Genomic DNA, 11,231 nt, shown 5'->3' with positions numbered 1-11,231 from the left:
CTCCTCTAATCAGGGTAGCAACCTGCGCTTTGGGTAGCTCTTGGAGGGGCGTTCGAGTTTATGCTCTTCGGCCGCAAGGACTTCAGTCCATCTGTCGACTAGCAAATCTTGATCAGCTCTAAGTTGTTGCTGTTTTTTCTTGAGGCTTCTTGCCGTGGCCATAAGCCTGCGTTGAAAACGCTTTTGCTCGACGGGATCCTCTGGCATGACGAATTCGTCATCGTCGAGGCTTGCCTCATCTTCGGAGGGAGGCATATAATTATCGTCCTCGACCTCTCTGTCTGCCGCTCTCTCATGAGGGATGGTTTCTCCATCCTCCTGTGCTAAATCTTGCTAGAGGGGGTTTTCTTCGGCGCTTTCCAGAGTATTATTATCTCCCGTGCTGGAATCACCGTGTTTGTTTTGGAGGGATTTTGAGCGGCGCCGCTGACGCCGGCGCTTAGGCCGTTTCTTGGAGGGGTCATCCTCCGCTGTTCCATCGCCATCTCCCTCTTTTGGGGTGTCCACCATGTATATGTCATATGACGAGGTGGCTTTCCAGCGCCTAGTGGGCGCTGGTTCTTCATCATCTCCTTCATCGGCGTCCATACCGTCGATATGTTTGGAGTCGAAGTCGAGCATGTCGGTTAAGTCGTCGACAGTGGCTACAAAGTGGGTGGTGGGTGGGCCTTGAATTTCTTCATCGTCCGTACCCCAACCTTGCTGACCGTAGTCCGGCCAGGGCTCTCCTAATAAAGAGAGAGACTTCAGTGACTTCAGGATATCACCAAAAGGTGAGTGCTGAAAGATGTCCGCGGCAGTGAACTCCATGATCGGCGCCCTATCGGATTCAATCGGCAGGGGCGCGGGGGGCTTGGAGTCCGGAGAGGAGTCCGGCTCCTTGGAGTCACGGGTCTCGCAGAGTACGGGGCTGGTGCTTGGCTCAATCGCCATTGGGGTTGCAGCCCCCGAGGTGGCGTCCAACCGCCCATCCTCGATCGGCGCAGTTGGCTCCGAATTAAGGGTCGGAGCCGATGCGGATGCGGCCTCCAGGGCACTGTTCGGCGGCAGAGCTAGATCATGCTCATCGTGACAGTGCGGTGCGCTCGGCAGTGGCTCGAATCCTTCGAAGATCAAGTCCCCGCGGATGTCAGCCGTGTAGTTTAAATTTCCAAATCTGACCTGACGGCCAGGGGCGTAGCTTTCGATCTGCTCCAGATGGCCAAGTGAATTGGCCCGCAGTGCGAAGCCGCCGAAGACGAAGATCTGTCTGGGGAGGAAGGTCTCACCCTGGACTGCATCTCTATTGATGATCGTTGGAGCCATCGAGCCTGACGGCGACGACACAGAGGAACTCTCAATGAAAGCACCAATGTCGGTGTCAAAACCAGCGGATCTCGGGTAGGGGGTCCCGAACTGTGCGTCTAGGCCGGATGGTAACAGGAGACAAGGGACACGAAGTTTTACCCAGGTTCGGGCCCTCTCGATGGAGGTAAAACCCTACGTCCTGCTTGATTAATATTGATGATATGGGTAGTACAAGAGTAGATCTACCACGAGATCGAGGAGGCCAAACCCTAGAAGCTAGCCTATGGTATGATTGTTGATGTGTATGTTGTCCTACAGACTAAAACCCTCTGGTTTATATAGACACCGGGTAGGGTTAGGGTTACAGAGAGTCGGTTACAATGGTAGGAGTTCTGCATATCCGTATCGCCAAGCTTGCCTTCCACGCCAAGGAAAGTCCCTTCCGGACGCGGGACGGAGTCTTCAATCTTGTATCTTCATAGTCCAGGAGTCCGGCTGAAGGTATAGTCCGTTCATCCGGACACCCCCTAATCCAGGACTCCCTCAACGGCGCTTTGGCTGCCGCCTCTGCCAGGTCCTACTCCTCCCCTGGCGCCTATGCGATGGTCCCTCGTCCAGAGATGACCCTGTCCATGGATCCCTATGCCCCACTGGCGTAGGCATACACTGCTCAAACCGCGGCACTGTCGCCGTTTTATTTCTCGCACCTGCTGCCGGTGAAGCTCGCACCGGACAACTACCTGTCATGGCGTGCTCAGGTATTGCCTCTACTCCACAGCCGCTACTTGGAGGGCTACGTCGACGGATCCATCCCGTGTCCACCCTCTCACCATCCGACATATCACACGTGGGTGGCGCAGGATCAGGCTATTCTCTCCGCTATCCAGTCTTCGCTCACACCGAGTGTTTCATCGATGGTCATCTTCGCCGCTACGTCCAGGGAGGCGTGGGTGGCCCTCCACACTAGTTTCGCCTCTCAGTCTCAGGCGCGTGCGCACTCTATACGCACCGAGCTAGGTGAGACCAAGCTTGGCGATCTCAGCATCACGGAGTACTTCAACAAGATGACGAGCCTCGCCGACACCTTGGCCTCTGTTGGTCAGCCGCTACAGGACGAGGACTTCACCACCTTTGTGCTTAACGGGCTCGATGATGATTATGACAATCTCATTGAGAACGTCCATGGTCGAGAGGATACGCTCCCGCGTCGTGAGCTCTATGCGTGCCTCCTTGGGCGTGAGCAGCGCATCAAGGCGCGCCGTGTTTCCCCTAGCTTCGCCTCCGCCAACGCCGCCACACACGGCAAACCTCAGAAGCCGGCCGCATCAGGTGGCAAACCACCGGCTTCCCCGTCGCAGGCCTCGCGGGGCAACGCGCCGACCATCACTGGAGGGAGTCGCCCAGTTGCTTGCTGTTCTAGTTGCGGTTCTCCTCAGGCTTGTCAGCTTTGTGGCATCGATCGTCACCTCGCCTCTCGCTGCCACAGACGCTACAAGCAAGACTTCCTTGGCCTTGGTAACAATGGAAAAGGGAATGATAAGCAGGCTGCAGCTGCTGTGACGGGGCACGAGCACGGGCGCACCCAGCCCTACTCTCTTGATCCGACGTGGTATATGGATACAGGAGCGACGAATCATCTCACCAGCGAGATGGGCAGGCTCTCCACTCAGGAACCATATCGTGGACATGATCAGGTGCACACCACCAACGGAGCAGGTATGCACATCTCCCATGTTGGTCAGGCATCACTTCTTACACACAATTTTCGCAAACTGCATCTTTCCAATGTCCTTCGAGTTCCCTCTGCTACGCATAGTTTGCTGTCTATTCCTCAACTTACCCGTGATAACAATGTCCTTGCTGAGTTTCACCCTTTTCGTTTCTTTATCAAGGATCGGGACACGAGGGCCGTTCTGCTTAGTGGTCGTCTTCGCCATGGCTTATATGCACTTGACGCACCACCTGCATCTCCTACACCGTCTTCTCCTCAGGTGTTCAGTGGTGTTCGTGTGTCGCCTACGCACTGGCATGCGCGCCTTGGTCACCCTGCTGCTCCTATAGTTAGTCATGTGTTGCATCACCATGAACTACCAGTTGTATCCAATAAAAGTGCTGAAACTATCTGTGATGCCTGTCAGCAAGGCAAGAGTCACCAACTACCTTTTTCAGAGTCTAGTCATGTTGTGAAACATCCTCTTGAGCTTGTGTTTTCTGATGTATGGGGTCATGCCCAAACGTCTGTTAGTGGTCACAACTATTATGTCAGTTTCATTGATGCTTACAGTCGGTTCACTTGGCTATATCTTATCAAGCGTAAATCTGATGTGTTTGATGTTTTTATCCAGTTCCAAGCACATGTTGAGCGTCTCCTTAAGCACAAAATTATTCATATTCAATCCGACTGGGGGGTGAATATCACAATCTCAACTCGTTTTTCAACAAGCTTGGGATCTCGGATCGCGTATCTTGTCCTCATACACATCAGCAAAACGGCACCGCTAAACGTAAGCATCGTCATCTTGTAGAGACTTGACTTACTTTACTAGCTCATGCCTCCGTCCCGTTTCAGTTCTGGAGTGATGCTTTTTCCACCGCATGTTTCTTGATAAATAGGCTTCCCTCACGACTACTGAAAATGAAAACCCCTCTTGAACTCTTGCTCAATGATATCCCAGACTACACGTTTCTCAAAGTGTTTGGTTGCGCGTGTTGGCCGCAATTGCGGCCGTACAACAAGCGTAAGTTAGAGTTTCGGTCTAAGAAGTGTGTCTTTCTTGGGTACAGTTCTCTCCATAAAGGGTACAAGTGTCTTCATGTTCCAACCAAACGTGTCTACATTTCTCGTGACGTCGTGTTTGATGAGAATGTGTTCCCGTTTCATGCTCTTCTTAACCACTCTACCATTAGTTTACCACCTGTGCACTCCGCTACACCTTCACCTGATCAATTTGTGGATGTTGCAAATGCTCCTGTGTTGCTTCCTAACCATGCTGCAGGTATTGGACGTGGTGCCCGTCTTGAACTCCTGGATGATGAGGCTATGAACAACACTCACGATGGTCATGATGATCCGGTGCATGGCCCATGCATGGTGGGTCGTGCCCGCCAGCCCGATGCATCCACAGCCGACCCGCGGGCGTCGGCAGCGCCCGCCTCACCCGCACCGTCGCCAGGCTCGCCCGGCTCGCCTGGCTTGCCCGCCATGTCGCAGGCGTCGCCCTTACCTGGCCCAACGGCAGGTGGCCCAACAACCGCTGGCCCAGCGGCCACGGCAGCTACACCGGCCAGCCCCGCCTTGGCCACCTCGGATCCTCGCGAGCCGGCCCTGTCGTCGGCTAGGCTCGGCAGCCCCGTCTCGGCCACGTCGTCCGGTGCTGAGTCTGATGACTCTGGCTCCTCCAGCCCAAATCGGTCTCACCTTCGTCTCCTGTGGCAAGCCCCGTGTTGCCGGGGCCGCCTGCTGTGGTCTCTCATTGACCACACACACGCAGCCAGTCTGCTTTTTTTGCCCCAAGGAACGCACATACGGGACTGTGGCGTGGCTTGCCGCATGTGTGGCTCATGCTGCTGCGGATCCGACGGCTGAGCCGCGTCATTTTCAGGCCACATTGGGTATCCCTCACTGGCGTGCTGCAATGGAGTAGGAATTTCAGGCTTTGCTAAAAAATGGCACTTGGCAACTTGTTCCTCCGGTCTCTTGTCTCAACATCATTGACTCCAAGTGGGTGTTTAAAGTAAAACGACATGCAGATGGTTCGATTGAGCGCTATAAGGCACGGCTGGTTGCCAAGGGTTTCAAGCAGAGGTATGGTCTTGATTATGAAGACACGTTCAGTCCAGTTATCAAGCCTACTACTATTCGTATACTGCTGTCTCTTGCTGTTACTTGTGGTTGGTCTCTTCGTCAGCTTGACGTACAAAATGCCTTCCTCCATGGAGTTCTTGAGGAAGAGGTTTATATGCGTCAACCACCAGGCTTTGTTGATCATACACGTCCGCATCATCTCTGTCGTCTGGTCAAGGTGTTGTATGGACTTAAACAGGCGCCTCGTGCGTGGCATGCACGCCTTGGTTCTGTTCTCCGGGCTCTTGGGTTTATTCCCTCCACTGCTGACACATCACTGTTCCTCCTTCAGCGTCCTGAGGTGACGATGTATCTATTGGTTTATGTTGATGATATCATCCTTGTCAGTTCTTCTGATGCTGCTGCTGATCGCCTTGTGTCTGCATTGAGTGAGGAGTTTGCTGTCAAGGATTTGGGTGCTCTTTATTACTTCCTTGGTTTGGAGGTATCACGATCCTCTACTGGGTTGACTCTGACTCAGAAAAAGTATTCTATGGATTTGTTGCGCCGTGCTGGGATGCTCAAATGCAAACATGCTATCACTCCGATGTCTGTGACTGATCGGTTGTCTGCCCTTGATGGAGATCTTCTTTCTGCTGATGACGCCACTGAGTATCGCAGTCTTGTTGGTGGTCTGCAATATCTCACTATCACCAGGCCTGATGTCTCTTATGCAGTCAACCATGTGTGCCAGTACCTTCATGCACCTCGTACCACTCATCTCTCGGCAGTTAAGCACATCTTGCGATATGTCTCTTCCACTGCTTCGTATGGTCTGCTTCTTCAGTCTACACCGTCTTGTGAACTTTCGGCTTTCTCTGATGCGGATTAGGCTGGAAGTCCTGATGATCGGCGATCCACGGGGGGATATGCAGTGTTCTTTGGTCCTAACTTGATCGCCTGGAATGCTCGCAAGCCAGCCACCGTGTCTCGTAGCAGTACTGAAGCTGAGTATAAAGCAGTTGCTGACGCTACCGCTGAGATCATATGGGTACAGTCCTTATTGCGGGAGTTGAGAATCTCTCCAGGTCATCCTCCAGTTCTGTGGTGTGATAACGTTGGTGCTGCATATCTTTCATCTAATCCGGTGTTTCATGCTAGGACGAAACACATTGAGGTTGACTATCACTTTGTTCGGAAACGTGTTGCACAGAGACTACTTTGTATCAAGTTCATCTCCTCAAAAGATCAACTCGCTGACATCTTCACGAAGCCTCTTCCACAACCACAGTTTGTAGGCTGTAGGTGTAATCTTAACTTACTTTGTACTTCAGGCTATAATTAAGATTGAGGAAGGGTATTAGACTGTATATACGTAGTCTTGTATAGGCCTTGTATTGTACCTCTTGGTACATTTATATAATGAGATAGCTACACCCTGTTTTAAGGTGTTAAGCCAGTTTCCCAAACCTTATATTTTACATTGGCGATCGGGAATAGACGATGCAGGCGAGCGGCGTCGGGCAAGGCCAGCGGGCGATCGGGTGAGTGGGCGAACGGGCGATGCGAGGAGCTGGCGAGGCGAGCGGCTAGCGATGCGAGAGGCGAGAGTCACGTACATGTAACCAACTAGCTAGCAAGCTAGCAGGCAACTCAATGGATTCTGGCCATGGCCATACGTACGTGTGTAGAGCCTTGACGATCAACACAGGCAACGCGACAGGCAACGCGACGTGAGGCCGGCGGGCGGCTGGGGAAGCACGCGCGCAGGGAGGGAAGAAGCGGCGGCCAGCGCGGGAGGCGCGCAGACGGCGGCGGCTAGGTGGTGGCGGCAGCAGCAGAAGACTAAGGTTAGAACCTAAAAACTAATACCATGTAAGATTATAATTGCATGATATATTGCTCTTCTGCATAGGCACGTATATATGATATACAAAGATGGACCACAAACCTCAACTATACAAGAAAACTAGGAGATGGGCCCAATATACAATATGTACATAACACATATACTCAACATTTACAAATACGTCGCACCCTCCTCTCTCACTGGCTGATAGTGGGGCTATGCGCATGTGGCATGCCATGCAAGCGGCTCATATGTCCGCATACGTGTTTTTGTGACCGTATTTGCACGCAATGTCAAGTTAGATGACTACAAATCCGTATTTTTAAAATTTTAGCACCGAACTAAATATCGAGCACAAGTTTTATGACTTACCGTGATATTACCTTCAATTTCAATGGTTCTTCCCAACACCCATAAAGCAACACCATCACAGTTGGTCCTTCTCTTTCAGTCGTGTGCCTAGCAACTGGCGTGTGTCATGGCGCCTGATGCTTCGTGTTTGCTAATCGATCAGGGTCGCTAGCTAGCTATCTGATGGGCCTCTTATTTCTTTTTATTTTTTACCTATTTTTTGCTGGGCTATAGTACATATAAATACTCCATGCATCATGGGCCCCTCCCTCACCTGGACCCTGGGCCGTCGCCCCACCGGCCATACCCCCAGGGCCGGCCTTGGGCCATGGCGGCAACCAAGATAGACGATGCGGCCCCCGTCTTCGTGTTGCAACGAGAAGCGCTCGGGCGAGACACGATCTTAGGCCTTGAGGGAAGGCGTGAAGGAGAGCCCGTCGTCTAGCTCTTGGAAGAAACCGAGGAGGGGAGGGTTGCGCCGGTGGTGGCGGCGGAAGCGGCGGCAGAAGCCTGGATCGGAGACGAGGCCGCGCCAGCGCTTGCAAACAAGGAAGGCGCGGGGGAGGGAGGACGGCTGTGGGGGGAAGGCGGAGGAGGATCTCGGAGAGGAGGTTGTCGTCCTCTAGTGGCGGCACCGCCACCGGCAAGGAGGGGCGGCGGGGGCGGGGGCAGCGGTGGCTGCTCATCTCGCCCTGCGATGTGTGAATTGTGATGCTTTTTTTTCAGAGAAGAATGCGGTGTGGGGCGTGGGTTAGGCTCGATGTGGATGCAGTAGACGCTACCGGCCCAGTGCGTGGCATGAAGGCTGTGAGCAGGGCCGCCTCCAGGAATTCGGGGGCCCGGTGCGAAAAGAAAAATGGAGCCCTAAATTTTAAAAAATATAGAATTACGCAAGCATAATCACCTAATTATGTAATTGAAATTTATATTATTTCATACAATGCTTAGAATATTCTGAAGTATCAATGCGAAATACTAAAACCAATAAACTGACCTCATTCTCTATTGAAAAGTGTCATCCGTTTTGTGTTCCTGGAAATGAAATCTACAATTACATCTTCATAATTAATCTTCTCCAAGACATCATTTTCCAGCACTATTGTCGCCAAACCATTGAGTCTTTCTTGTGTCATAGTTGAATGCAAATATGATTTCAACAACTTGAGATTAGAGAAGCTCCTTTCCGCAGTTGCAACGGTTACAGGAATGGTTAACAAAATCCTGTACGCAATAATAGCATTAGGATAGAAGGGGCGCTTCATCAGAATCTCAAGAATATCAATGGGGCCCATAGATTTCTTAACTAAATCCTGGATGAAAATTAACTCATAAAACAATTCAGCTCCATCAATGTCTTTGTGTTCTCCACTCTTAAGTGCATCCTCAAGATTAACACAAGCAGCCAACAAACTCTTATCATCCATAGATCGCAGCCTATCTGAAGTAAATAAGAAACCAAAAGTTTTTTCATACCCCTGATATTGCTCAAACCTCCTGGTAAGTGAAACTATAGCTTGATCGACCACTTGCAGAAAATAATTGACCCTAAATGACTCCTTTGCAGATTGTGAAGCAATAGATGCATCATCTGCACCCTCATCGAATTGTCTTCTTCTTTTGATTTTCCGCTTGGTGCGGAACTCTGGATGAATATCCATCTCAAGTGCAATTTCTTTTGCATCTTCCAATGCTTTTGAAAAGCCAGTTTCTCTATACTTCTTGAAAAAGGAAATCAGACCCTGTATAGACTCAATTGCAATATCAATAAGCATGTCCTTAGATTGTAGCTGCATGCTGACCAAATTAACAGCGGATAATATATCATACCAGATAATTATTGACACTAAAAATTCAAAACCACCAAGTTCAATTTCTGCCAATGATTGTGCTTCACTACTTGTCAATGGATCCTTATAAGTTTCAGCCACTTGTAGTAAAGCCTCCCTTATTTCTGGCATTTGAATCCGTATAGCCTTAACACTCTCAACATGACTCTCCCAACGAGTAGATAACAATGACTTGACAGTCAACTTCTTTAAGTTATCTTTGAGAATTTGCCATCGTTTAGTCGAATTAGTAAATATTGTATAGATACGTTGTATAATTCCAAAGAAGTCGGTTGCTTTACGACAAGACTTCGCCATATCGCATAGTGCTAGACTTAGACTATGACAACCACAAGCTGAATAAAATGCCCTTGGATATTTGTCCAGAAATTTCTTTTGTACCCCTTTATTGTTTCCTTTCATATTTCACCCATTATCATAACCCTGTCCTCTCACATTGTCCACATCATGGCTAAGATTATTCAACTCCTCTTCTAGATCATTAAACAAACCTTGCCCAGTGGTATCATTCACCTCCAAAAAGTCTAAGAAAGATTCTTCGATGCAAACAGAAGCAGAAGATGTATCTACATACCTAATTATCAAGATCACCCCTTTGAATTTGAGCATCTTCTTCTAATTTCTGTTTCTTCTTACACTTGAAGGCACCAGAATCATACTTTCTTCCAGAACTAGAATGCATGATTATTTCTGTTTCAATGAAATATATACTCTTTCAATTTATTTGAACTGATGAGCTCACATGAAATATAGGCTTGTGACATGTATAGGTAGTTCAAAAAACTTAAAATCAGATAGAACCTTGATTTTGTACTTGGGCGATAGCACGAGCAACTACTGAAATTCTTGAATCTGTGACTACTTCTGAACTTGAACGACTGCACAAAAAACCGTTCCCAAACATATTAACACAACTTTGTAATTTGTATGAAAATTAGAGAAAAGGGGAGAGCGTAGGGAGCAGGGAGGGCACCACACCAGTTGGTCTTCTCCTGTTGGGCGGCACCGCGGCAGTGTCTGTCGGCCGCCGGCGCGACGACGTCCAGCGCTAGAAAGTAGTCCGCTTCTTGCCCGTCGCCTCGCTAAACCTGCAAGGTTGCAACGCGATCGCCACCGAGCCGTCGATTCAGTCGGAAGCAATGGGGGGAAGGAAAGCCTAGCGATCAGGCAGGGAATAGGAGGCGGAAGTTACGGAACGTACTGCGATGGGGCTGTCGTTTCATCTATGATCAATCAAATCCAGGCGAGGAGAAAGGCGGCTGCTACAAATAAGCCGACTGATTTCTCGCAGAAATCAGCCGCCTCGCTGGTTGTTCATTCTATTTCGATCTCGCCGTGTTCAACCGTTGGATAAGTGTACCCACTGACTGCTTCGTTCTCCTTGCCTCGCGAGTCGCGACCAAAAGCAGAGAGAAATCCCTTGCAGCTCACTCCCATCACGGTCACGCGGAAAAGTTTAATCCGAGGGCGGCGAGCTCCGGCGAAAATTTCGCAGTGTCCCACGATAGCCTACAGTGCAGCTCGAAGAGCCGCCGGCAATCGCTGCATCACAGACCAGGAGACACGGGGGTGCTGCTCCATGGCAACAGCAAGCGCCACAAAGAAGCTTCAAACGAAGCACAGACGACCCCTCCGGCGGCGAGTGCAGCTCCGACGACGCTTCAGTCCAGCTCCAGCGGCGCTCCATTGCAGCCCCGGACGGCGCTCCAGTGCAATTTGCGTCGGCGGCGAGCAGCGCTTCAGTGCAGCGCTGCGTGCTGCACCGCATCACCGGCGGCGAGCGACGCTCACGCTCCATTGCAACTCCGTCGGCGGCGCTTCAGTGCAGCTCCGCGTGCTGCACCGCATCACCGGCGGCGAGCGGCGCTCAACTGCACTCCGGCCTCTATGCTGCCTTGCAACACCGGCGGCGAGCAGCCCAACCTCTCATGCGTGCTGCGTTGCAGCACCGGCACCAACGAGCTTCGCGACCGGCGTGGGTTAGGCTCGATGTGGATGCAGTAGACGCGACCGGCCCAGTGCGTGGCATGAAGGCCGTGACCCGTGAGAGTGACAACGAAGAGCCCAAAACTGGGCTGGACACTGAAAAGCCTACGATGGGTGTTAACTAGGG

The 11,231-nt window shown here is 51.0% G+C and overlaps 1 protein-coding gene across 1 annotated transcript; it reads right to left on the bottom strand.

The window, feature by feature from the left end:
- Nucleotides 1-8,266: 8,266 nt before the first annotated feature.
- LOC147963770 (uncharacterized) lies at nt 8,267-9,415 on the bottom strand. Its single transcript, XM_087529696.1, has one exon. It carries the CDS (start codon nt 9,413-9,415, stop codon nt 8,267-8,269), a length of 1,149 nt encoding a protein of 382 aa, XP_087385822.1.
- Nucleotides 9,416-11,231: the final 1,816 nt, after the last annotated feature.

Source organism: Triticum urartu, chromosome 6A, assembly GCF_056163025.1.
Source record: "Triticum urartu cultivar PI428250 chromosome 6A, HENAU_Tu73, whole genome shotgun sequence".
Taxonomy (NCBI): Eukaryota; Viridiplantae; Streptophyta; class Magnoliopsida; order Poales; family Poaceae; genus Triticum; species Triticum urartu.
The sequence above is the reverse complement of the archived record's forward strand: the minus strand, read 5'-3'. Positions and strand labels throughout refer to the sequence as shown.

Coding starts and splice junctions, on each gene's coding strand:
- LOC147963770 (XM_087529696.1), bottom strand. CDS start 9,415: ATGGCGAAGTCTTGTCGTAAAGCAACCGACTTCTTTGGAATTATACAA.